A 26,015-nucleotide genomic window follows, 5' to 3' on the forward strand; every position below is an offset into this window, starting at 1 on the left:
CCTTCAGTGCTGGCTCTCTCCCTCGGCATCAGGCCTCTGGGGCCCCTGCACGCAGGAGCAGGTGCCGGCCCGTCGCTCTTCTCAAGGCTGCGGGACACTCGTCCCTTCACCCCTTCATCCGTGCTGGGCGCTCAGGTCCCTGCCCCCATGGCTGCCGTGACCCACGCTGCTGTGAACACGGGTGCAGACACCTGTTGGAATCCCTGCTCCTGGCCTTGGGGGTGCGCGCCCACAGGTGGGGTCACGTGATCATCTGGTGATTCTCTGTTCAGTTCCTGAGGGTCCACACCGGTGTCCCCACATTCTGGCCAGGCACGCTGGATTCCCAGCCCCTGTCGTGTCCACGTGGGGACGTCACTCCCCACAGGGCCAGGAGTGGGCCATGTGGGAGGCCCACCCCACCCTTATTCAAAGTGGTTCCCGCCCTGCCACTTGCCCACGGCCCGGGACCACGCCTGCTAGGTGCGACTTCTCCCTCCCCAGGTCATCTCCCTGCGGCAGCTCCTGCGCCAGCTGGGCCGGCCCTTCAAGGAGTGCGAGCTCTGGGCTCTGTCGCACGCGTGTCTCACTGCTCTGCGCGCTCACCAGGAGCACCCAGGTGCTGGTTTGTCCTGCGGGTCCGTGCTCAGCCTGCCCCCCGACCCGTGCGTCCCAGGGCATCACATGGCCTCTGTCAGGCACATGTGGGCCCCGGGGACCGCCTGGGGCCAGGTGGCTGTGAGCCCACAGGGTCCTGGAGGTGTTGGCTCTGGTCTTAGGACCAAAAGGGTCTGGGGGCCGCAGGAGGCAAGTGCATGGAAGGTGGGCCTTGAGGCCGACGACCCTGCTGTAGAGTGGGAGTTGTATGGGTGGCCCACGGCCCCTCAGCAGGCGCCATTGTCCCCAAGGAGGCAGAAGTGGCCGGGGGAGGGGGGATTTCAGACACTGCCCTGGTTTGCAGCCTGCTGGACAGTGTGACAGGCCCACAACCCATAGGCCCTTTGGGGCGCAGCCTCCTCTGGGACCCCTCAGAGGGGCAGCACTCGGGGCTGGGCTGTGACCCTCCATGCCCCAACTTCTTCCTTCCTCTCCAGTTCCAGCTTGATGTGCGAGGAGCGGCCCTGAGGCAGCTCCGGTGGCAGGAGGGGTGTTGCAGAGGACCCCCGTGCCCCATCCACCGGGCAGTGTGCTGGGGCCTCTGAGAAGAAGCAGTGCACCAGCCCCGGCCCCTGGGATCCCTGGGGTGGGGGGCGGCGCAGAGGGAGCCCCCCTCGGCCTGCCTCTGCGGGGTTCCTGGGAGAGCAGCGTTCCCATGTGAGCCACCCTGACCCTCACCGTCTCTTGCAGCCTGCCTGTGCCTGGACTCCGTGCTGGTGGCCGAGGACGGGGCCGTGCTCTTCAGCCCACCCGCCGCCAACGGTGTGTACCGGGGTCGCCCTCAGGAGCTGTGCTCTGCCGCGGACACCCAAGCCTGGAAAGAGAACTCAGAACTGGGGCTTTTCTCTCTTAGGCACTTACGACTCGTTCTTTCTGGCTCCTGAGGTTGCAGAGCAAGAACTGGTGACTGAGAAGGCAAGCGGGCGCCCCCTGTCCCTCCCTACACCCACAGCACCCATGGTACCCCCTTCTGCCCAGAGCCGGGGGTGGGGGAGGAGGCGTGGGCCCAGCACAGGGCCCAGGAGAGGCAGGGCTCTCCCGCAGTGCAGCGGTCACCTCCAGAGCCTGGCCCTCCTGGCCAGGGTGGCCTCCACCTAGCCAGTGCCTCCCCAGGGGTGACAGGCGCATGGCTCTGGGAGCGTCACCCCAAGAAGGGTGGGACTTGGGCAGGGACCGTTCGGGCCAAACGTGCTGGTTGAGAGAGCCAAGGGCTGAACAGTCAGCAGTGTTCACGAGGCACTTGCTACACAGACCCATTATCCAAAATTAAACTGCGAACTTGGGGGCACCTAGCTACCTCAGTCAGTGCAGCGTGCAACTCTTGATCTCAGGGTCATGAGTTCAAGCCCCACACTGGGCATAGAGCTTACTTTAAACAATAATACTAAAATAAAAAATCAAATTGTACAAACTAAAAGTTAGGTAAATTATTTTTGAAACGGTGGTGGAATCCCACCTCCCGCCCCGCCCAGTGTGCGTCTAGAAACCCGTCCCTGAAACAAGAATGACAAGTCTGAAGGGCAGAGAGAAAAAGGCAGTCTTGCGGCGCCCCAGGCCCGAGGGAGGCACAGTGGTGAGGGCCCTGCTCCCTCTCTCTGCCCCGTACATGGGGACAGAAGCCACACTCTCAAGCCCGAGGCCGTGGCTAGGGAAGGGGTGGACCCGCGCATGCCGGCAAAGACCCCAACCAGGTGGTGCCGAGGGTCCCCACCGGCCTGTAATGGCCCCTGCCCTGAAGCCAGTGGAGACCATGTGGTCGCCATGGGGTCACATCCCCCACCCCTGGCAGAAGCAAACGCCCCTCCCAGCCAGGTGTTGTGAGAGGAAGCCTTGTGGAGAGCTGGCACTCTGACCGTCACCAGCAGCAGCGAGGCCAGCCCTGCCTCGTGCTGGGAAAGGAGGCAGGTGAGGCGCAGGAAGGATGCACTCTTCCCGCTCCCAGCCAGAGGCGCATCACTCGAGGCCCCGTGGAGATCTGGTCTCCCAACCCCCATGCGGCAGTGAGGAGGAGCCCTCGGCTCAGGTGTCCGGACCCTGAGCTCTGCCACCACCTGGCAGTAATGAGAAGGTGCCCACTTTCCAACAGTGCTGTCAGAGAAAGCCAGGTAGAAGGTCACAACATGAAAATGTCCAGGTTTCCCAAAAAACCACTTCCCATACCAAGAACCAGGGAGACTTCAAACCGAATGAAAAGATCAACAGATGCCAGCATTGACGCTGTGGGACACAGCCAGAGCGCGGCTAAGAGGGAAATCCGTAGCACTGAGGCACATGCGTGAGAAAAGAGGTAAAAGTTCAAGTCCATCGTCTAAGCTACCCCCTCGGGGACCTACAAAACGAAGAGCAACATAGACCCAAAGCAGAAGGACAGAAGCCATGAAGACTAGAGCCGAAGTCAACCAAAACGGGGAACCGCAGAGGAAACCAGTGCAGAGCTGGTTCTTAGAAAAGACCAATAAAAGTTTGAAACTTCCAGCAAACGGACAAAGCCAAAAAAAAAGGAGGGGGAAGAAAAGAAGAGGAAGGAGAAAAAGGCACGAATCGCCGTTGCCAGGAATGACCCAGGGGATGCCCACAAACCGTTCAGACATCGAAAGGACAATGGCGGGCTGCAGACGACGCTGCACACACGAATCTGACAGCTTCGGTGAAATGGACCAATCCTTCGGGAAGCATAAACTACCACAACGCACCCGATGCGAAACAGATCTCTGAACAGCCCTGACTGTCGAGGAAACGGAATTTGTAATTTTAACAAAAGTAAATCTCTTGGTCCAGAATTTCGCTGGAGAATTCTACTCAACGTTTAAAGAAAAATTAATATCACTTCTACACCATCTTGTCCAGAAGACCGAGAACACTTCCCTGTCTGTTTTATTAAGCCAATATATTTCCTGTCATTGTATACGGATAGATAGAGGCTTACATACACCAACATCCCTCACAAATATCAACACAAAAGTCCTTACCAAAATATGCAAATAGAATTCAACTCTATATAAAAATTATGCACCGTGACACAGGAAGTTATTCTAGGGATACCTGGCTGGTTTAGCATTTGAAAATCAATCAGTCCAACGTATTAACCAGGTAAAAAAGAAAGACCCCATAATCACACGTATTGGTACAGAAAAACCATTTGGCAAAATTCAACACCCGTTCATAATAAAAAACTGTTTCAGAAAAAAACAAACAGCAGAAAGTTGCTCAACGGAATAAAGAGTGTCTACAAACACACACACACACGCACACCTGTGGCTAACATCATACCAAATGGGAAAAGACTAAATGCTTTCCCCCAAGACGGGGACCAATGCAGGGACGTGCACGGTCACTACTTGTACCCAGCATAGTGCTGAAGCTCGAGCCACTGCAGTAATGCGAAAACAGCATGAAGACCAAGAAGAAATAACACCATTTGCACATGACAAACTGTCTTTGTAGAAAATTCCAAGGAAGCCCATGGGATTAAGGAGTGAGTTCTGAAGGTCACAGGATGTAAGATAAACGCTCAAAAATCCATTGTATTTCTGCATGTTAGCAATGGACATACAGACACCAGATTTAAAATACAGTCCCCTCCCCCAAAAAAACACCGCGCGCGCTCTCCGCGTCAGCACCGTCTCGGAAGCCTCCACGCGGTGGAGGAAGGGGCGAAGGCACAGGCTGAGCGGAAAAGGAAGACAGCGAGGTGGAGGACCACGAAACGCGCCCGCGGACGCCCCCGTGAAGCCCCAGGAGCAGACACTGAGAAAGCCGGAGGCCGGGGACGCTGGTGCAGACTGTTGGACACACACCTACTTTCTAGAATCTGTTTCAGGAGATCTAAAACCTCCCTCGCCGTCCGATCTCAACGACCACTTTTGAGAGACCAGCCTCGTTCAGACCAAACCCGTCCCTTTTGGTCCTTTGCCCCGGACCTGTGACTTTCGGGACTAAGTCTGTTCTCAGCTGTGGCCAAGTGGGACGTGTACGGTAGATCGTCTCTTCTGTTGTCTTCGCTGAAGAAAAAAAATTTTAAATAAATATTAATTTGAATTGAATTAAATTATAAAACGTAAACTTAATGTAAGTGACCATGACTCAAAAAAAGGAAGTACTTACATTCGGATCTAACCAAGCACGCACCGGACTGAGAACTATGAAACCCTAATGAAAGAAATCAGACTAAATCTTAGGCAAAGAGTTCTTAGACGTGCCACCAAAAGCCGTGTCCATAGACTTTTCCACAAAAGGAAAAGTGGGCAAGATGAACTTCATCAAAATCAGAAACTGACCACATGGGGCTCATCCCGCGTGTGGAGGATGACTCAGCCACGGGAAGGCCTTTGTGTAGAGCGTCGAGCCAGTAGGCTGGAGAAGACAAACCCTGTGCGTGTCAGTAGGGGACCCCTGGGAGGGATCTGGCAGTAACTTCTGGGCACAACGCAGAAGCACGTTCTGTGAAAGAGAAAGTCGATGTACGCCTCCGTGACAACCTCAGACTTAGAGTGAAGCGACTGGTGCAGACTGGCAGCAAATACTAGGAAAACACACATCTGATAAAGCATTTATATCCCGAACATACAAAGATCTCTTAAAAGTCAGCAGTAAAAAAAAAAAAAAAACAAACAAACAAATTGGGCGCCTGGGTGGCTCAGTGGGTTAAGCCTCTGCCTTCGGCTCAGGTCCTGATCCTAGGGTCCTGGGATCGAGCCCTGCATCGGGCTCTCTGCTCAGCGGGGAGCCTGCTTCCTCCTCTCTCTGCCTGCCTCTCTGCCTGCTTGTGATCTCTGTCAAATAAATACATAAAATCTTTTTTTAAAAAAAATTTAAGGGACGCCTGGGTGGCGCAGTTGGTTAAGCAGCTGCCTTTGGCTCAGGTCATGATCCCAGTGTCCTGGGATCGAGTCCCACATCGGGCTCCTTGCTCCGCAGGGAGCCTGCTTCTCCCTCTGACTCTGCCTGCCATTCTGTCTGCCTGTGCTCGCTCTCGCTCTCTCTCTCTCTCTGACAAATAAATAAATAAAATCTTTAAGAAAAAAAAAAGAATTTAAAAAAAATTTAAATTTTTTAAAGATTTTATTTATTTGACAGAGACCACAAGTAAGCAGAGAGGCAGGCAGAGAAAGAGAGGAGGAAGCAGGCTCCCCGCTGAGCAGAGACCCCCCCCCGATGGTGGGCTGGATCCCAGGACCCTGAAATCATGACCCAAACCAAAGGCAGAGCCTCAACCCACTGAGCCACTCAGGCGTCCCACCAAATTAATTTAAAAACCAATCCAGTTTAAAAGTGGGCAAAAGGCCTGCAGAGCCCCTCGCCAACGACGTCATACGGCAAACGAGCATGAAAGCCGCCCGACGGCGTAGGGCACTCAGCAATCGCCCACTAAAACAAGGAGACAGCACTCCACGTCCATGGACGCGGCTGGCACCCCAAATGCTGCCCACACCAGAGGCCGGCGAGGATGCGGAACAGGAGCCCCCGGGCACCGCTGCTGAGCATGGGAAAGGACGCGGCCCTTCTGGCAGTTTCGTCAGAAAGTAAACACGTACCTGCCTTAAAGCCCAGGAGCCACATCCCCAGGCACCCGTCCCAGGGGAACCGTGTCCCCAGGCACCCGTCCCAGGGGAACCGTGTCCCCAGGCACCCGTCCCAGGGGAACCGTGTTCAGAACAGCCCCAAACGGGACACAGCCCAGATGCGTGAGTGGTTAAGCACGCAGGGTCCATTCGCACCGCGGAACGCCGCTGAGCAGTAAAAGGAGCGAAGCGTTGACCGGCGGTGACCTGGGTGTGTCTCCATTGGGTTATGCCGACAGCAAGACGCCAACCCCGAAGGTCCCAGACCACATAGTTCCATGTATGAGAAACGGCACGACCCTAGAAACGGACAACAGGTCCGTGGTTGCCAGAGACAGAGAACACATGTTGGGGCCCCCGGACCCCTCCTGACGACCGGATGCTCTAGATCGTGGCGGTGTCCACCCGTCACCCGGGCGGGGCCGCTGCCCTGCGGTTTGGCAAGATGTCACCTCTGTGGGGACCTGGGCCCAGGACACACGGACCTCTGTCTCACTGCTTACAACAGTGCATGAATCTATAATGACCTCAAAATAAAGGGTTGAATGTTCTCAGAAGGTCAGTAACCATCTAGAGCCGATAATTCCCTCTCGTGGGACTTCCCTGCACAGGGAGCTCCTGGCCGTGGGAGGCCCCCACCCCGGGCGCACGCACCACCCTGGCTGCCCCACGACAGCCTGCGGAGCGTCCAGCCGCAGAGACGGGTGTGCGTGGCCACCAGCGCCGGCTTGCAGTTCCGTCCACTGTGCCAACCTGACAAAGTGACAGAGGAAGTGTTCGCGGTGTGACGGAATACACAGGTGTGTCGCATCCACAGAGCCGAGCCTCCCGCTGCCCCGCTCACCAGGCCCTCCGCTGCGCCTCCATCGGGCCGTGGAGTTCAATGACACCGGCCAGCGTGTGGCAGTAACTTCTGGGCACAACAGCATCTGCCTGCCTGTCGCAGGCGGATTTCAGATCCAAGAGCTGAGAAGAATCCGAGACGCTCCCTGGTCTCTCCTGGGGGGGTGACACCTTCCCTTACTCTGGAGCCGTGTGCCCATCCTTCCCCCGGACGTGAACGGCTGGGAGGCCTAGAGGCGGCCGGTCTTGTTGCGAGCCTGCGGTCTACCACTGAGCAACACCCCACAGGTTCGGGGGACCCCAGCCTCAGACCCCCGAGCTGCGACCTCCACCTGCCTGAGGACTGTGAGAGCCGTCAGGTCCCACCGAGGCCTCACATGTCAGTGTGAAGACCCGCGGGTGTTTGGTGAACATGCAGGTCCCCGGGTCAGGCCCCTGTGGGATCTGACTCGGGGTCTTGCCAGGGCCTCCAGGCTCCAAGCAGGTGCACAGGGGGAGGGTCTCCCAGGGCTGCTGTCCCGCTCGTGCACCCCTGGGGAGCACAGAAGAAGGAGGGGCCACTGAGCAGGGCTGGGCTTTTCTCCACCCAGGCCTCCGTGTACGCCGTAGCTGCGGTCCTGTGGACGGCGGCCAAGTTCAGCGTCCCCCAAAACCACAAGCTGGCCCTGCCACGCAGGCTGAAGACCTTCCTCTTGGACATGGCCAGGCGCAGTGCCCAGGAGCGGCCCCACACGGCAGAGGCCATCAAGGTAAGCACACTGTAGCTGGGACCCCCACTCACCGTCCAGGGCTCGGGTGATGACCAAGCAGCCAGGTTCCTGTTTTCAGGAAAAGTGGGCATTGGACAGGGTGGGCCACGGGCTTCATTTGTGGACAGGTGGTGGACAGGTGGTGGACAGTGTCTGCTGCCCGTGACCCTGGCAAGCCCCTCCCAGACCAGCCGGTTGCCTCCAGTGTGTTCGCCCGGCCGGAGTGGGCAGGGGGTGTCCTGGGACCAGCCTGACCCGTGTCCCTCTGCCAGCAGGGAGCAGAGTCCCCCCGGCCACCCCACTTCCCTCGTGTCCCCTGAGGGTCCTCTCAGCCTCCCCTTCCTTCACCCTCCCAAGCCTGCCCCATCTGCCAAGAGCTGGACAAGTACAGGGGGGTCCCGTGAGTGTTTCCGTGACCAAGAGGCCACCGGAAGGCCACCCCCGGGGGAGAAGCTCCTTGCGGCCTTCTCTGCCCCTGACGCTCTGGGCCTCTCTGGCCTGCCCGGCCAAGGAAGGATGAGGTCTCGTGCCACGGAGAAGCCAGCAGATGTCAGCTACAATGCTGGGACAGTTCACTCAGTAGCTACAGGTGGATGGACGGACGGCTGGACGGACATGGACGGCAGGGGAAGGAGCTTCACTCCACTCCAGATCTGCACGGAGGCAGCCAGGCGTGTTCAGGGAGGATGAGGGGCTGGGGGTGGCAGCGGCCGTGTCCGCCATCCCCAGACCCTGGGAGCCGGGCCCAGCCTTCCTGAGGATCGACGTTCTGAGCATCAGGTTCAGGTCCTGGGCTGTGAGGGACATAGACGCCTCTAGGACAGGGAAGAGTTCGCAGTCGGGACCTTTGGCAATAAACGCTCTGGGGGGTTAGATCACAGCCTCTGCCCAGCGTTGGCTGAGCAAACTGAGCTTTTCCAGACAGGAACCCTGGGGGCTCTGGGCCCCCCAAGCCGTGCTAGGCTGGGCAGTCTCCGTGCAGAGCCTGGATGGGGACGTTCTCTGCCGAGTGTTCTGTGGTTCTTGCCAGCGGTTAGGAAATGAGATGGGGCGGGCGGCAGGGGGAGGCTTAAACGGCAGCTTAAGGAAAGAATCTTTATCTTCACGTTCAGGACCGTCCATAACCCAAATGAAAAATACAGATTCTCAGCAGTGACATTCTGTCCCCAAATACCAGAAGGTCTGAGCTGGCAGAGACTCAGTTCCCAGGGGTCAGCTCCATGCTCCGGCACCAGCCCTCACCCCAGAGCCCTCCAGGGCCCACGTGCACCAAGGGTGGGCCTCAAACCTGCTTCTGCCCAGGCACAGGCTCTGGGGCCACACCCACAGTCACCCTGCAGGCCCCCACTGGCCTGTCGTCAAGGTCACAGAGGACTTGGGCTTGTCTGGGTTGCAGTGGGGGGTTGCTGTCCTGTCTGTGCATGTGGAAGCTGACTCGCTATGGGTCTTTTTTTTTTTTTTTTTAAAGATTTTATTTATTTATTTGACAGAGAGAAATCACAAGTAGACGGAGAGGCAGGTAGAGAGAGAGGAAGGGAAGCAGGCTCCCTGCTGAGCAGAGAGCCCGATGCGGGACTCGATCCCAGGACCCTGAGATCATGACCTGAGCCGAAGGCAGCGGCTTAACCCACTGAGCCACCCAGGCGCCCTCGCTATGGGTCTTAACGTCTCCCTTCCTCAGCACTCTTAGAGGGGCCGGCTGGAAAAGGTCATGTTCCCTCGTGCCCCTTGTGTCCAGCACTGGGGTAGCCCCCTCTCCCGGAGCCTGCCCCTCGCCCCTCACCCTCCCAGCGGATGGCTGTCGGCGGGGCAGCAGTCCCAGGAAGGGCTGTGGCCCTTTCTGTTGGGTCTTTGTTCCTTCCACACGGGGCTGCTGGATTTCCCCCCAGGCTGCCGGAGGCTGGGCCTGCGCAGCTCTCCCCAAGGGGGCCCCCGTGGAGTCCCCCTGTACAGGAAGCCCGCAGGCCGCCATGCGCTCTCTGAAAGCCCCTCTGCGCTTGGAGGGACATGGGGCCGCCACCCGGCCTGCGGCGTCTCAGAGCGCCTGTTCACGGGCTCATCCCTCCTACAGACATGCGGCACCTACCTGCGTCAGCGAGGCATGGACAGCAGGAGGATTCTAGCCCACCTGAGGGCGTCCACCCACAAGGCTGGACGGGGACTTCCGGAGCAGGTGAAGACCCCTCAGTCTGCGCCCCGGGGAGATGAAAGTCCTTGCATTTTGCTGTTTGCTGTCCCTGTGGAGGGAGCTGAGGTGGTAGCTTCTCCTCCGCTCTCAGGGCGGCTCCTGGGGCGGCCCCATGCCCTGCCCTCTCTGCGGCCGTGGGGGGCGGGGGGCGTGTCCTGCAGGACGACCCTCAGGTGGCCGGCACGCTTGGTCAATGTGCCTGCAACCTCCTGAGCTGACCGGGCGGGGCCCTTGGAGGGCAGAGAGGCCACCCTGAGAAGCCCGGGGTCCCTGTCGGCGCCGAAGTCTTCCCAGGCCCTAGAAACCAACCGAAACCTTGTCGAACTGCGAAATGGTATCCCCAGAGCCCAGCAGTGGGAGTCAGTGTGGGCTGTGGGCCCCACTGAAGGGTCAGAGAGCACCCAGCGTCTAGTCCGCACCCGCAGGCCCTGCTGTCACCTTGACTGGGACCATCCGTGGCCTTCTGCCTCAGGCTGACCAGGAGGAAGAGACCATCGGCCTCCAGAACGCGCTCTCCGTGGGCAAGCTGAGCCCCAGCATGACTCCCGCCTCTGGGCCCAGCTCAGGTGGGTCACCAGGGCCCACCTCGCCTGCCCCCGATGCCACGGCCGCCCCTGCAGCTGACCCCAGCCCTGAGAGGACACCCACAGGCAGGCACCCCTGGGCCCCAGAGCATCACGGCAGTCACGCCGTTTACTCACACCCTCTGTCTCCACGGCCCAGTCATTCTGCCGCGTCGCCAGCCCCCAGAGCAGGCCGTGCGGCCGGACATCCCTCACTCTCTCCCCATGGCCATGCACACACCCTGCCGACCGCTTCCTGTCCGGGCTGGGTGGTGACCCCAGCCTGCAGCAGGAGGAAGACCCCCTCGTCCTGTCTGTGGCCCCCGCCCTCCACCACCCGGCCCCTCCCCCGGCTCCTTCACCCTTGACCCTGGAGGTCGCCATGGGGTGGGGAGGAGCCGCCACAGCTTTGGGGCGTCTGCACTGCCCGCTCTCAGGCAGGGTTTGTCCCCAGGCTTTGTTGGGGTCAGCCGCGACCCCAGGCTGGTGGCCGTGCAGGGGCCTGTGCCCACGCAGCCCCCCGGCACTGGAGGGGCCACATTGCTGCCGGCCGCCTTCACCGCCGCAGCCACACACTTCAGGCCCATCGTGCTGGCCCCAGATGCAGAGGACGCCAGGTGAGCACCCGACCCTGGGGCTGGTGGGGTCCCTGAGCCCGCCCCGAGTGCTCTCTCCTTCTCTCTGTGCTCTCTGGGACAGGGAGGACGATGGCCGGCAGGCTCCCGAGGCCCCTGGAGCTGCCGGCTGGACGATGCCTGACCAGCCGGCACGTGGTGCTGGGCCCCAGGGAGCGGCCCCGGAGCCTCCCAGAGAGTCCACGCCGAGAGACAAGGCCCAGGGGATCCCCTGCGTCCCAGCCCCGGGCCCAGACGGGGCGTCACCAGTGATGCCCGAGTCTTCTGCTGATGTCCGACTCCTGAAGGCACAGGCGCTCCCCACGGAGGAGGGGTCCAGTGTGACCCGCCGTGACCCGAGTCACCCAGCCAAGCCACCCAGGAGCAAGGCCACTAAGGGCCCAGGCCAGGAGCCTGAGGGTCGGTCCTCGGCTCCATGGGACCCGTCCCTGGCCAAGGCGAGTCCAGACAGCCCCAAAGGCACCTCTGTCCCAGAGCAGGATGACCAGGCCACAGACAGTCACCCCGAGCGGCCCCTGCCAGCAGACCGCAAGCTTGGTGTGCCCAGTGTGGACGCCTCGCCCCTCCCGAAAAGGACGGCCTGCCCGTCGCTGCAGGAGGCCACACGCCTCATCCGGGAGGAGTTCGCCTTCGACGGCTACTTGGACAACGGACTAGAAGCGCTGATCATGGGTATCGCGGCAGGGCCCCTGGGTTCTCCAGACAAGCCCCAGGACCAGGGAGAGGCCGTGGGGGGACACAGTGCCCTGGGGGAGGGCCAGTGTGTAGGGGAACTGGGGCCCCCACGCGTCCGTCTGCATGAAGAGTTCGGGGGCCAGAGCCGCGCCCGGGCGTGGGTCCAGCAGCAGAGCCTCGGGCAGGAAGAGGGTCTCAGAGCCCGGCCCCCCCGCCCGGGCGTCTCCCCGAGCTGTGCGGCGAGCAGGAACCCGGAGGGCATGCTCCCCCATCGTGACTGGCCGCTGCCGTTTTGCAAACCAGGTGAATACATTTACGCCTTGAAAGACCTCACCTATGCCACTTTCTGCGGGGCCATATCGGAGAAGTTCTGTGACCTCTACTGGGGGGAGAAGTTGCTGCAGAGTCTTTTCAAAGTGGTGAACGGGAGGACGTCCCCCTCCGAGAAGTGAGTCCCCCTCCCCAGGCCCCAGGCTTCCCCCACCCTGGGGTCCCCTGCCAGGCAGGACGGCCCTGGCTCTGCCTCCTCTGGCCCACCGCTGTTTTCCCCACGTGCCCCTGTCCCCTAAAGTCCAGCGCCCCTGGCTGGCCGGCCACGCGGGTCCCTCTCGCTTGTCCTGAAGCCCACCCTAGCCCCCAGCTTTCCCTCTGGGCACCGGGCTCCTTCGGGCAAGCGGAGAGGACTGTGGGCTCACGGGGCGGGAAGCACATTCCTGCTCGGGTACCAGCTTGAGGAGGCCAAGCGCCCAGGAGCCCAGAGGGCAGGAGGCCCCCCAGGGAACAGCATCTGCCCCCACCCCCCCATCCAGCGGGCACTGCATGCCAGCCCCCCTCCTGATGGTAGCAAAGGGGGTGATGGCCGCCGGAGGACCTGCCCCTTCATAGACTGGGCCCCCTGCTCCTCTGCCGTGGACTGTGGACAGCCGTGTAGGTGGAGGTGGCCCCGAGGGCTGGGACCATGCCTGGACCCCAGTGCCGTGACACCCCATCCCTGAGCTCCAGGCACACCCACAGCCCCGTCTGCCTCCAGGGGCCCCACCAGGCGGGTAGGCGAGGGTCCCTTCACATTTGCCGTGGTTGCTGCGGGGGCACTTGCCGCACTCCCTGCCCGGGCAAACGGGTCAACAGAGCACCCAGATGGCTGCCGCCCACACTGTGCTCTTGGGGCGGGGAGAAGGGCCTTGCAGGGACCTCCCGAAACGAATGTCCAGAACACCATGTGCCCGTTATTAGGCCCCCTTAACCGCTGCGGAAAGAGAGGCCCTGTGCCGTCCTGTGGCCGGGGGTCACGTTGTCCTCAGGAAGCTTGCATGGGACGGGGAACGCCCCTGTCAAACGGTGTGCGTCCGGGGTGCCGGCACGGGGTCACGGGCAGGCCCGCACCTCAGCCTCAGCAGGGTTCTCCTCATCCACCTAAAGCTTCCTGCGGGAAGGCAGAGCAGGGAAGCCACTGTGCTGTGGGGAGGGGGCGGGGGGCCACGGGGGGCCTGCGACGTCCTTCCTTCTGATGACAGTGCTTCAGAGGAGGCTGGGGCAGAGCCTGAGGGCAGCGCAGCCGGCACTCCGAGTGGCTGCTCGCTGTCCAGCAAGAGGCCATCGCTGCACGGAACAGGTAAGAGACACGGGCCCGAACGCAAGAACTCCTCTCTTTCAAGAGAGGCTCCCCTTGTCCCAGCTCTGCCGCACGCACACCCAGGAAGTCTGAGAGCAAAGGGACTGTGCTCAGGGAGCCCCTCGGCCCCTCTGCCCGTCTCCGCACAAGCAGTCCACCAGCCCTGGGGTGTCCTCTCCAGACTCTGGCCCCACGGGATGACCTGTGTTTGGGAGGGGACCCGAGGGACCCTCCTGGGAAACGGGACCACCGCCCTGAATCCGAAGGACCCTGCTGGCCCCAGAGCAACAGAGGGGCACCCGGCCGTCTCGGGGGGCCTCCTGTCCCCGACTCAGCACGAGCGGCCTCTCTGTAAACAATGAGGGACGGACTCTGCCACACGAGCCACAGTGCTGAGTGGACCCTCCTCTCCTGCGCAGGGAAGGAGACACCGGCCATGGCGCGTGGCAGCCGAGCTCCCGGCCCGTCCCCGTCGATGTCCGATGTGGATGCAGACGAGCTCTCGCGGGGCAACTTTGAGGTGGGATTCCGGCCTCAGAAGTCAGTCAAAGGGGAGCGGGAACAGCAGCCGGAGGCCGGAGAGCACGGGCAGCAGGGTGGGGGCCCGAGCCCCGAGGCAGTGGCCCGGCTGGCCCGGCCCAAGGAGGGGGGCCTGGCCGCGCACCCGGGCCCGGCGGAGCTCCAGAGCTGCAGCCCCGGCTGGTGCAGCGCCTTCTACGAGGCCGACTGCTTCGGCGCCGACGTCTACAGCTACGTGAAGGAGCTGGCGAGGCAGAAGGCAGGCGGGGCCCCCGACGCGGACGCCCAGAGCCTGGTGAGTCCCGGGCGGCTGCCCGCTACTCGTGCTGCCAGGGAAGGGGGTGCTGTGGCCGCAGAGGCACCCTGGGCAGGGAGTTCGCGTCGCAGCAGCGGGAGCTCCCAGTCACTCTGGCGGGGGTGGGGGGGGCACAGAATCCCACCCCCCCCCCCGCCATGACCCCGGCACTCGACTGAGCGCTCTTCCTGTGCGTCTCCCCGGGCACTGCGGTGCTCGTCTGTGTGTGTCCTCCACATCGGGGATAGGACGTGGCCTTTCTCTCTCTTAGCTGGGCACACGGGTGGCCGTGACAGGTGCAGGAGGAGGTCACCTTGTACCATCACAGCTGGCCGCGGGCCGTGTCTCTGGAGGGGGCAGGCAGGCCAAGGCCCTCGTCCCAGGCGGCCTCCTGTTCCTCAGGCAGCAGCACTGAGACAAGAAGTCTCATTGCCCATGGCTGTCGGTTCAGGCTGGACCTGGAGTGCGTCTGGCCTGGGCTTCTCTGGGGGGCCGCGTCCCTCCTGCACCAGCCAGCCAGGGCAGTCTGCGTGTCTCCCCGCTCAGCAAGTTTGAGGTTGGCCAGGCCAAGGCCCTAGGTGAGGGTCGTGCACAGAGCTCTGGACTTCTGGTCACTGCGCCTGCCACTGGGCACCTGCCTCCCATACCCAGTGGCTCTGACCAGGGCTGCAGGCCCCACTCCCAAGTGACCTAGAACCCGTGGACCTGGGACGTGGGCCGCAGCCTTCCCCTGTGACCAGCAGCTCCCACCTAGGCCTTGTCATACAAGGCCTGACCTTCCAGGATAGCAGGCAGGAAGGACCCCCTCGGCTCACGCGCTCTGCTCCCGGCGCCTCTGCTTGGCCTGTGCGATGCACTTCCTCCGGCCTCCAAGGCTCCGAGCGAAGCCGCAGGAGCACCATGTCTCCCTGGCCCTGACCTGCCCCCATCTGGACCTTCCCTGGGGCTCCCCCTTGTTCTCCTGCTACTGCCTGAACGTCGCGCTTCTGCTCAGTTGCACGCGGGACAGAGAGCAGGGCCCTGTCCCCGGCCTGCACACGTGACGGTGGGGCCATGCCCTATGGCCTCAGCCTGCTCCTCTGAGCTTTGTGCTGTGGTCCCCCGCAGGAGCCATCGCGGGTGCCGGACTTCAGGGCCTGGCACAGAGGGTGGCCCCCACGTAGGGCGTCGGGGCAGGGAGCACAGAGTCCGGCCACACGGCAGCTCCGTGCCACTGTGGCAGAGTCCAGGGCTCCCAGCCCCTGGCCGTCTCGTCACCTGCCCTCAGGGGCCTGCGGACCTCACCCCCACTTCCTTGCCTGTGACAGGGATTTGCACACAGGGACGCTTGCCCGGGGCTGCCGGAGGTTCCTGTCCCAGCAGCACTGGCTTTCCACCTGCGACGGCCGTACCCACAAGTGGGAAACGAACAGACTACCAGAGGCAGAAAGCCACATCAGCGGCCCCTTGTGGGACCAGCTACCACTGTGAGAGGGGCCCGTGGACAGTGAGTGCCGTCCCGTGGCTTCCGAGGGGGAGAGTCACGGAGCACGCACCGTGCGTTTCCTGGCTGTGCTGGCCGAGGGCCTGCAGGTCCGACAGCCTCTGGCTCCAGGCCCGTCCTCCAGTCAAAGGGACCAGGGCTCCTGGGAGTGAGGAAATGGTCAGGAACCCATGGCGGGGGCATGTTGGAGGTCAGAGGAACCAGTGGAGGGGCCCCCAGCAGCCCAAGTCAGAGCAGCCAGAGAAGCAACACTGAACCGGCTTCTAACTCAGAGTGTGCCTCATGCACACGTCCACACTGCCACGGAGCTTCTAACTCAGAGTGTGCCGCATCCACACGTCCACACCGCCACGGAGCTTCTAACTCAGAGTGTGCCCCATGCACACGTCCACACCGCCACGGAGCTTCTAACTCAGAGTGTGCCCCGTCCACACGTCCACACCGCCACGGAGCTTCTAACTCAGAGTGTGCCGCATCCACACGTCCACACCGCCACGGAGCTTCTAACTCAGAGTGTGCCCCGTGCACACGTCCACACCGCCACGGAGCTTCTAACTCAGAGTGTGCCGCATCCACACGTCCACACCGCCACGGAGCTTCTAACTCAGAGTGTGCCCCGTCCACACGTCCACACCGCCACGGAGCTTCTAACTCAGAGTGTGCCCCGTGCACACGTCCACACCGCCACGGAGCTTCTAACTCAGAGTGTGCCCCGTCCACACGTCCACACCGCCACGGAGCTTCTAACTCAGAGTGTGCCCCGTCCACACGTCCACACCGCCACGGAGCTTCTAACTCAGAGTGTGCCCCGTGCACACGTCCACACCGCCACGGAGCTTCTAACTCAGAGTGTGCCCCGTGCACACGTCCACACCGCCACGGAGCTTCTAACTCAGAGTGTGCCTCGTGCACACGTCCACACTGCCACCGAGCTTCTAACTCAGAGTGTGCCCCATCCACACGTCCACACCGCCACGGAGCTTCTAACTCAGAGTGTGCCCCGTGCACACGTCCACACCGCCACGGAGCTTCTAACTCAGAGTGTGCCCCGTGCACACGTCCACACCGCCACGGAGCTTCTAACTCAGAGTGTGCCTCGTGCACACGTCCACACTGCCACAGAGCTGAAAGGAGCGGCAGCTCAATGATGGGTTTTCAGGAAATAGAAAATCCCACCTACAATTCACACAGACTCTCAAGGGACCTCCAAGAGCCAAACAGTCCTGGAAAAGAAGAGCAGAAGTGACGACTCAGTCTTCTGATTCCAAACCTGCTGCAGAGCTGCCGTCGCCGACGCAGTGTGGCCCAGCACGAGGGCGGACGGACAGACCAGCAGGACAGATTGGAGAGGCCAGAAACAAGCCCGCGTGAGATGGGTTTTGACCAACCGTCAGAACAGCCAGCGGGCAGAGGACGGCCTTCGCGACACGCGGCGCTGGGAAAACAGCGTGACCTGCGAAAGGGTAACGTGGGGCCTGTATGTGCGCCACTTGCAGAAGTTAACTGAGCCGTCAGAGACCTGAACGTTGGAGCTAAATTATAAATTATAAATTATTTCTTCACAGCACTGGACACGGAAACGACTTCTCGGATACGATACCAAAAGCACAGGCAACAGAAGTGAAAATAGAGAAACTGCGCTCCATCGAAACGCAGTGCGTCCAAGGATGCCCCCCGCAGAGGGGACAGGCACGCCAAGAGCAGCCGGAAACACCCGCAGACGCCTCTGAGAAAGGCGAAATGTCCAGAATGTCCAGGGAACACGGCAGCAGCCTCGCAGGGCCCCCGCCTAGGCAGGGCTGATGGACCCGCGTGGACGTCTCCCCCGAGGACCGACACAAGTAGCTGAAAGTAGTCCCACTTCACTGTGGAAAACTAAACCGCAACGAGACGCCCCCTCACACCCAGTAGGACGGCTCCCACCAAAATTTGAAAAAGAAAGAAAAGACCGTGTTGGCGAGTCGCGGAGAAACGGGAGCCCTGTGCACGGCTGGTGGGAAGGGGGACCGGCACGGCCACTCCGGAGCTGCCTCCAAAAAGTAAGCGTGGCCGCACTGCGTAAGCCGGCAAGTCCAGCTCTGCGTGTCCACCCCGGAGAGCCGGAGGAGGCCTCCGGGAGCCCCCTGCGCCGCGCCCACGGCCGCCCCAAGATGGGAGCAGACGGCCGGAGACGGAGCTGGGGAGTGCGTTCGCGGGGGACCGGCCAGCACCCGGCCCACGAGGAGGAGCCCCGAGGCCTGCTGAGTGACAGCCAGACCCGGAGGGACCAGCACCATGTGCCGCCAACCTCGTGGGGTCCCCGGGGTGGCCACGTGCGCAGAGACCGTGCGGGGGCGGGGATGGGGCCTTCGTGGGGACAGAGCCTCAGCCGTGGATGCCGGGCGTGGAGGGCGTCCCGCAGGGTGAATGTACTTCAAGCCACTCAGCGGCGTGACAAGAAATGTTACCGTCGGGAATTTCATGTTGTGCATATTTTGTCGCAAAGGAGTTTATCCAAATAAAACCTTGAGAACCAGTTGAGAGCGGGACACGTAGGTGGCGCCGTCGGTGCAGCGTCTGATGCTCGGTCCCAGCCGGGGTCGCGTCTCAGGGTCGCCAGGTCGAGCCCCGCCACGGCTCCGCGCTCCGCAGCGAGTCTGCTTGGGACTCTCGCTCCCTGCGCTTCTCCCCCACACGCGCGTTCTCTCCCTCGAGTAAATAAATAACTCTCTGACCCGATGCCGGCGGATGTCGTTCTAGTTGAATGGTGGTGAACAGAGAGGGCGAGGCGGGGTCCCCGCGCGGGTTCCTTTGCCCCAGTCCCTGCACACGGCCCGCCACCAGCTCGCCGCTCTGGCCTCAGCTGGACCCAGAGCCCCGCTGACCTGGGCACAGGGAGGCCAGGGGGGGTGCTCACGCCCCTGTCACAGAGGACAGGGCCCTTCCCGGGGCAGCTCGCTGTGTCCACACCGCCTTCCCCAGCAGCTTAATCCCAGCAGTCGGGGGGGGGGGGGCATGCTAAGGGTCCAGGTGTGTCCTCCAATGTCATAGGTCATCCTCTGACTTCACAGGTCACGCCTGCTGACTACAGCCACATCTTTGGGGTGGGCGGCAATGGACAGACAGCCCGGTTTCCAGCCCCTCGTGTTCAGTGCCACAGGGAGTGGCTCTCGTGCGTGCGAGAGCCCGGTGTAGGCTGACGGGGCCCTTCGCTGCATCCCGCGCTCTCCTCAGGGCGCTGGCCCTTTGCAGGGAGCCGCACTCACGAGCGACACCAGTCACCCCTGCACCACGCTCAGATTGTTCTTGAAGGTGGGCTCAGAGACCAGCTCAGGCCAGGAGTGTGCTGGCGGCCAGCACCGCTCTAATCCAGACCGTGGCCTTGTGGTTGGGACGAGGTGTCCTGGGCCTCCCACCTCGGAAACTGGCTCGGTCCCACAGTCACTCTGTGGTGGCACCGGCGGGGCATCAGGAGGAGGGAGGCAGTGTGAGGGACACTCTGGAGTGACCCGGAGTGACCTGGTTTTCCTTTTTGTTCCTGCCCACCTGGGGAAGACGTCTCTCCTGGAACCAGAATGCAGACAGGTGAGTTCCCGCGCGCTCGTCTGCGTTCCCGCTTCTCTTTGAGAACCCGCTGCTTCTGCTTCAAATCGTGAGCCTCGGGCTAACTCGAAGGTGGAACCGCCCTCGGACCCACTGTCCCTTCCCTCCCCAAACCGAGGGAGTGCGAAGCAGGCCTTGGCACTGGGGAGGGCAGAGCTGCTGGGGGGTGCGGTGTACGTCCCCGAGCGTGCCCCGAGGTGCCCCTGCCCTGAGGGCCAGCTGGGTGCCCGCGTCTCCGCGCGCCCACGCCACAGGCCCCCCTCCCTTGCTCTCAGGATTTAGGTGCTGATTTCTGTTCATCCCTCCTCTCTCTCTGTCTACGAGTTCCGGCTCTCCAGCTCCCTCCGTCCCGCGGGACGGGCAGCTCTCGGGCCTGGGTCGGTCGAGGGCTGCTCTGTGTGGCTGTTCCCCAGAGCACACGGACACTGACTCCTCCTAATTCTACGGGGAAAGGTGCTTGTTGGGTGAGGCCGTGGGGAAACACCTCAACGCAAATGACCCTGAACGTTTTCCTTAGACCTCGCCAGTCCGTGTCCACTGGGGTCGGGTTTGCTGGGCTCCTGCGAGGAATGGCCGTGGGGACGCCCACTCGAGTGTGTCTTCTCCATCACCCCCTCTTGTGTGGAGTCTAGTTCACATAGATTTAAAGTCAGTCGGAACGGTCCTGGAGTCTACGAGCCCTGTTCCAGAAGGAAGCAGGTGCCTCCGATCGGCCCTCTCTGCCGGGAGGGGTCTGGATCAGCATCCGGACCGCGTGTGAGGGGGCGATGGTGCCGGACAGAGCCTTTTGCGGAGTCGCTGCAGAAGGGCCCTCGCTGCGGCGGTCCTGAGCTGCACAGAGGGAGAACCCAGGGACAGGGAGCTCAGGGCCCCCCTTCCCCTCCTCAGGCTCTGAGGGAGGTCAGCCAGGGTCAAGCTGTCTTCAGAAAGCCAGGGGCAGAGACACCTGGTGGCTCCATCGGTTAAGTGGCTGCCTTTGGTCATGACCCCAACGTGCTGGGATGGAGCCCCGTGTCCAGCTCTCTGTTCAGTGGGGAGTCTGCTTCTCCCTCTCTCTCTGTGTGCTCTCTCTCTCAAATCAATAAATGAAATCTTTATTTAAAAAAAAAGAAAGGGGGCGCCTGGGTGGCTCAGTGGGTTAAGCCGCTGCCTTTGGCTCAGGTCATGATCTCAGGGTCTTGGGATCGAGCCCCGCATGGGGCTCCCTGCTCAGCGGGGAGCCTGCTTCCCTCTCTCTCTCTGCCTGCCTCTCTGCCTGCTTGTGGTCTCTCTCTCTGTGAAATAAATGGATAAAAATATTTTTAAAAAACTAAAAATTTTAAATTTAAAAAAAGAAAGAAAAACAGAAAGCAAGCCAGGATCACAGAGAAGCACGCAGTGATGGGACGGCAGAGCCCCTGGTCCTCGCGCGAACCAGACCTCCAGGGGACGGAGATGAGTCCGTCTGGAGCACAGCTGTGGGGGCCACTTGCGGATGCTGCTGCCAGGCTTTGTGGCGTCCCACGGGACTGTCCTCAGGGATGACATGTTGCAGACCTGTGCCACCCACCGGGTAGCCGGCAGCCGTGTGGCCTGCGAGACAGGAGTTGGCACTTTCATGTTATTTATTTTATTGTTTTTAAAGATTTTATTTATTTATTTCACATATAGAGATCACAGGTAGGCAGAGAGGCAGACAGAGAGAGAGGAGGAAGCAGGCTCCCCGCGGAGCAGAGAACCCGATAAGGGGCTCGATCCCAGGACCCTGAGATCATGACCCGAGCCGAAGGCAGAGGCTTTAATGCACGGAGCCCCCCAGGCGCCCCTCACATGCCCGTGGTTCCCACGTCAGAGGTGAACGCAGGTCCTGCACACGCAATTCTGCCCCATGCACCGCGGGCGCTCATTCTGTCCCCCACGCTGGCAGCCAGCGACTGGGTCCTTGGGCCGACAAGTCGGGGAGGCGGGTTTGGAGCCAGGCTGTGTGATGTCAGACCCACGGGCTCCTCACACAGAGTCCCAGCCGAAAGATGCCTCAGCAGCCGCTCGCCGGCTTCCTCCCCAAGCAGCTGCCTCCTGCGGGGATCTCCCTGTGGTCCAAATCAGCGTTCTGTTTCCATGGAGACAGATGGCCTGCTGTCCCAGGGTGTGACCCCTCCCCCTGCCGCTTGCATGTGGCCCAGCCGGAAGGGCCCAGAGGCCTTGGGAGACCTGAGTTAACCACTGAGACGTGGAGGAGGAGGTGAATTCAGTCTGCAGCACGTCCCCCAACAGCAGACACAGCCCCTGCCCCACAGCTGCCCGGGGCCTGGTGCTTCCTACCACCTGGTGCGGCCATCGGTGACCTGGCTGTTGGGATAGCAGCACGGGGAAGTCGACAGACACACGAACCACCTTTTCAGTAAAATCACTAGATAGAGGGGATTCAAATATTTAGATAAAAACACCACCTGCATTTTTAATTTCACAACATTGTACAGAAATAAATGCTCCTGACAAAGCCAAGTCCCTTGTCGTCAGAGGAGAATGGGGGAAGCTTGTGTGTGTTTGAGCTGATTAGATGCGCCCAAATGAAGACCACTGTGTATTTGGTTTCAGATTAAGGTTCCTGTCAGTGTGGCCGTTTCAGGGTCCTGGGGCCACTGTGAACCCAGTTAGCAGGAAGTTATTTTGGTGGGAGTCTGAGAGATCCCTGGGCCTCTGCCCCTTCCTCTGGTTCCTGGCCCTGGCCAGGTCCCCCTCACTGCATCCACCCTACACCCCTGTCATCCTCCTGCAGGTAAAGGCAACCTCACACCCCCAGCTGGAGACCCGCGGTGGCTCAACGCCCCCTCCCAGGGACTGCCAGGCTTCCAGCACCCTCTGCTCCAGAATCACACCCATGCTCAGCCCTGGGCCCCGCAGGGTGGGGGCAGTGAGCCAGGCTACATCTGTCCCCTCCTTCCTGAAGGCAGGAACCATGTCTGGATTCTGGTCATTTCTAACAGTCGTGGCCCCGAGCCTGCCCTGCCAGCAAGGCTTCCCTGGTCCCTCTGGGGGAGCGAAGAATCCAGGCCGTCCTCACGGGAGGGCAGAAACTGCCCTCGCCAAGCAAACTCGTGGACCTTCCTGCGAGATGCACATTCTCCAGGAGGGGCTGGGACCCCTGCTTCTGGGCGCCCCGGCCGTGACACGAGGATGCCCCGCTGGCACCAGCTCTCTGAACTGCCGGCGGGCAGCAGTGGCCACGCGTCCTGGCCGCTGACCCCGTGCAGCACGGCCGAGGGGCCCGGAGGGAACGGGGGCGGGGGGGGGGCTCAGCCAGAGTCTGGGGCAGGGACTCCGCACCCGCGTCCCTCGGGCTCGACCACGCGCGCCGGACGGCCGGGCCTCGGGTGGGGTCCTCACCCGCGGGGGCCCACGTACAGGGCGGCGGCAGCCCCGTGGGGGTCCTGCAGGGGCCTCGCGGGGCAGCCGGGGTCCCCGGCCGGTCGGGGGGGTCCCTCCCCGCCCCCCCAACCAGCCAGAAGCGGTCCTGGATGCCCTGCCCAAGGGCAGCCGCTCGACGGGGCGGGGCAGGGCGGGGCCGGGGGGCGCGTTTGTAGAGGACGTGGGGGCGCCTGCTGCAAACGAAAGTCCATTGGCCTAAACTGGGGGCTGCAAGAGCAGTAGCTTCTCATTGGCTGGGCCGTGACCGCCTCCCATTGGCTGGGCCGTGAGCGTCTCTCATTGGCTGGCCCTGACCGCCTCCCATTGGCTGGGCCGTGACCACCTCCCATTGGCTGGGCCGTGAGCGTCTCTCATTGGCTGGGCCGTGAGCGTCTCTCATTGGCTGGGCTGTTGCCGGGGCAGGAGGAAACCGTCCTGGTCCATCCCGGCCGGCTAGAGCCCCAGGTCCCCCTGCGGGGTCCCGCGCGGCGCGGCTGAGCGCCCCCCCCCCCCCGCTAGCCTCCTCCCCGCACTGCAGCGAGGTTTCCCTTCCCGTTGGCTGGTCCCCTCCTCCGAACTCACGTCTCCCAGGGCGCACACAGACACCTTTCTGTGGCTGGATGACTGTCCCTGCGAGGTCCCTAGGAACCCTGGTGTCCCCGCGTGGGACGTGTCCCGCGCTCTGGCTCTGTGCGGGCCCCGAGGGGAGGCCGGCTTCTGCGAGCGCGCCGGGCCATCGCGGGCTCTTTCCTGGCCAGGAGCTGGAGCAGCAGCTGCTGATGGAGAAGAGGAACCACCGGAAGACCCTGAAGTTCTACCAGAAGCTCCTGCAGAAGGAGAAGCGCAGTAAAGGTAGCGGCGGCTCCCGGGGGGCTGGGCGTGGGGGCAAGGGCCTGGGGCCCGCTTTGTGGCAACTCTGCCCACCTCCAGGCTCCGAGGTGAAGACCATGCTGTCCAAACTGAGAGGGCAGCTGGAAGAAATGAAGTGCAAAGTGCAGTTCCTGGGACTGGTCAAGAAGTATCTGCAGGCAAGTCTGCCCGAATCCCTGCCCCCCACCCCGGGTCAGTAGCAGGTGACCCAGCACCCGGTCCTGCCAGCACCTGGTGGCACAGGCCAACCAGATGAAGGCAGCTCGCTTCCCCCCACAACACACAGGTCATGTATGCCGAGCGGTGGGGCCTGGAGCCCTGCGCCCTGCCTGTGATCGTGAACATCTCGGCCGCCCACTGTGACACGCTGGATTTCAGCCCCCTAGACGAGTCCTCATCCCTCATCTTCTACAACGTCAGCAAGCACCCGCGAGGCGGCAAGCAGAGGAAGGCCCGCGTCCTACAGGCCGGCACACCTCTGGGGCTCATGGCATACCTCTACTCCAGGTGCGGCTGCCCATGCCCCAAGCAGGCAGTTGGGCCTGTGAGATCCCCTGGACCCCTTCATGCCTTTTGAAAGCAAAAGGGAGGCAGAAAAAAAGCAACAGGCCCCAAGAGGTGAATGAGGCGAGGAAAGTCTGCCTTCCCTCATCTGAGATGGGTTTATCCTTTTTTTCATTTAAAAAGTATTTTCATCAGAAAATACGGCCCATGTCAGCTGCCATCTGCCTTCTTCACCAAGCTCTTGGCCAGACCTGCACCTGGAGTTGAGGGGCACCCAAGCAGGTGCTGAGGAATGCAGCCACGCACAATTAACCTCCCAGGAGGCTTCTAAAAGGAAACACACACAGGAGCCTCAGAGACATGCCTGGATCACAGCCACTGTGCTAGGTTAAAACACCCCATAATTAACTGTCTAGCTCCCCAGGGCCCACGAGGGAGCTTGGTCTCAGCATGCGTGTTGAATTATTTTTGCAGCCACTGTCTCTAGGCATGAGTGTGTGTGGTCATTAGACCCCCGAACAGATATGCAAGGTGTACGTACTCACCCTGCAGCAGGGAGGACCAGCCCCTCACACCCAGGGTCACAGGCACCCCCAGGACACCCCCCAGACCCCTCCACCCTTGGCCCCTCCTGACCACCTGAGATTCCCTTGACGCAACAGCCTGGCAGCTCGGGGGTGGGTACAGACTACCTTCCCAGGCGGTGGTGGGAGGGCTCACCCAGTCTTGGCTTTGGGAGACCCATGACACACTTAGGAACCCCCAAGGCCTTCTTTGCGCTGGAGGCTCTGGAGACCCAGAACTGATGGTCAGGTGTCAGCAGGAGACACTGGAGGCTATTGGGGAACAGGGAAGTCTCTGAAAGCAGGAGGAGCCTGCCAGTCCTCTGAGGACAGCAGTCTCTTCCCACGCAACCTGAACTCCCAAGGTGGGCTGCACCTGGCTGTGCTGGGAGCCTTCCACTGGCGGATGGCCCAGGTAGACCTTTGCAAGATGGGTATACGACGCGCACACACACACCAAGGGCTGGCTGTGTGATTACAGGAGACGTGTGTACATGTGTCTGCATGTGTATGAGCAGTGTGTGTGTGTGCGTGTGTGAGAGAGTGTGAGTGGGGGTGTGTGTTTGCATGGGTGTGTGTGTGCACATGGGGGCATATGTGCATGGGTGTGTTGTGTGCATGTGTGATGTGTGAGAGGGGTGCACATGTGTGTGCTATGCATGTGGGTGGTATATGCATGTGTACATATGTACATAGTATGTATGCATGTATGGGTGTGAGCGGGCTGTGTGCATGTGTGCTAGGTGTGTGAGTGGGGGTGTAAGTGAAGTATTTGTGTGCATGTAGGGGGCATGTAAGTTGGGTATGGGATGTGTGTATATGTGCATGCATGGGTACTGTGTGCATGTGGGGGGTGTGAGTAGGGTGCGTGTATGCGTGTTATGGTGTGTGAGTGAGGTATGTGTATCTGTGTGTGCAGGTATGTGTGTGTGAGTATATGTGCACATGTGGGGGTGTGAGTGTGTGCATATGTGCATGGGGGTGGGTATGTGCATGTGAAGGTATGAGTAGGGTATGGGGGTGAGTGGGGTGTGTGCATACGTATGTTAGTGTGTGTGCGTGGAGGGTGTGAGTGGGGTGTGTGTACATGCATGGGTGTGGGGGGGTGTGAGTGAGTTGTGTGTGTGTGCACGGGTGTGTGCGTGGGGGTGTGAATTGGGTGTGTGCGCACATGCATAGGAGTGTGTGTTGAGGCCTATTGTGTGGTGTGCTGTGTGTGTGTGCATAGGATCTCCAACGACAGGAGGGTCTTCACTCGCGAAGGCTGTGGTTTATCCTCACGGGCTGGGCCTGACCCCAGCCACAGCACCCCCAGCCCACAGAAGCCCCAGGGTGACCAGGTGGCTGGCC

General features: G+C 61.5%; 1 protein-coding gene across 4 annotated transcripts in view; it reads left to right on the forward strand.

The window, feature by feature from the left end:
- KNDC1 (kinase non-catalytic C-lobe domain containing 1) overlaps positions 1-26,015 on the forward strand; it is a 60,637-nt gene that overhangs the window by 22,566 nt on the left and 12,056 nt on the right. Inside the window, exons 7-23 of one of the 4 annotated variants that reach the window (XM_082721573.1) lie at positions 484-598; positions 1,327-1,398; positions 1,490-1,551; positions 7,631-7,789; positions 9,861-9,962; positions 10,450-10,543; positions 10,995-11,156; positions 11,233-11,847; positions 12,154-12,298; positions 13,365-13,462; positions 13,882-14,276; positions 19,294-19,323; positions 19,617-19,805; positions 22,100-22,270; positions 23,487-23,580; positions 23,659-23,756; positions 23,885-24,105. In XM_082721573.1, coding sequence (XP_082577699.1) covers positions 484-598; positions 1,327-1,398; positions 1,490-1,551; positions 7,631-7,789; positions 9,861-9,962; positions 10,450-10,543; positions 10,995-11,156; positions 11,233-11,847; positions 12,154-12,298; positions 13,365-13,462; positions 13,882-14,276; positions 19,294-19,323; positions 19,617-19,805; positions 22,100-22,270; positions 23,487-23,580; positions 23,659-23,756; positions 23,885-24,105 — 2,822 coding nt within the window. The remainder of the gene's footprint in view (positions 1-483; positions 599-1,326; positions 1,399-1,489; positions 1,552-7,630; positions 7,790-9,860; positions 9,963-10,449; positions 10,544-10,994; positions 11,157-11,232; positions 11,848-12,153; positions 12,299-13,364; positions 13,463-13,881; positions 14,277-19,293; positions 19,324-19,616; positions 19,806-22,099; positions 22,271-23,486; positions 23,581-23,658; positions 23,757-23,884; positions 24,106-26,015) is intronic. The other 3 variants (XM_082721574.1, XM_082721575.1, XM_082721576.1) reach the window with 3 other exon arrangements.

This window comes from Mustela nivalis, assembly GCF_964662115.1.
Source record: "Mustela nivalis genome assembly, chromosome: 2".
Taxonomy (NCBI): domain Eukaryota; kingdom Metazoa; phylum Chordata; class Mammalia; order Carnivora; family Mustelidae; genus Mustela; species Mustela nivalis.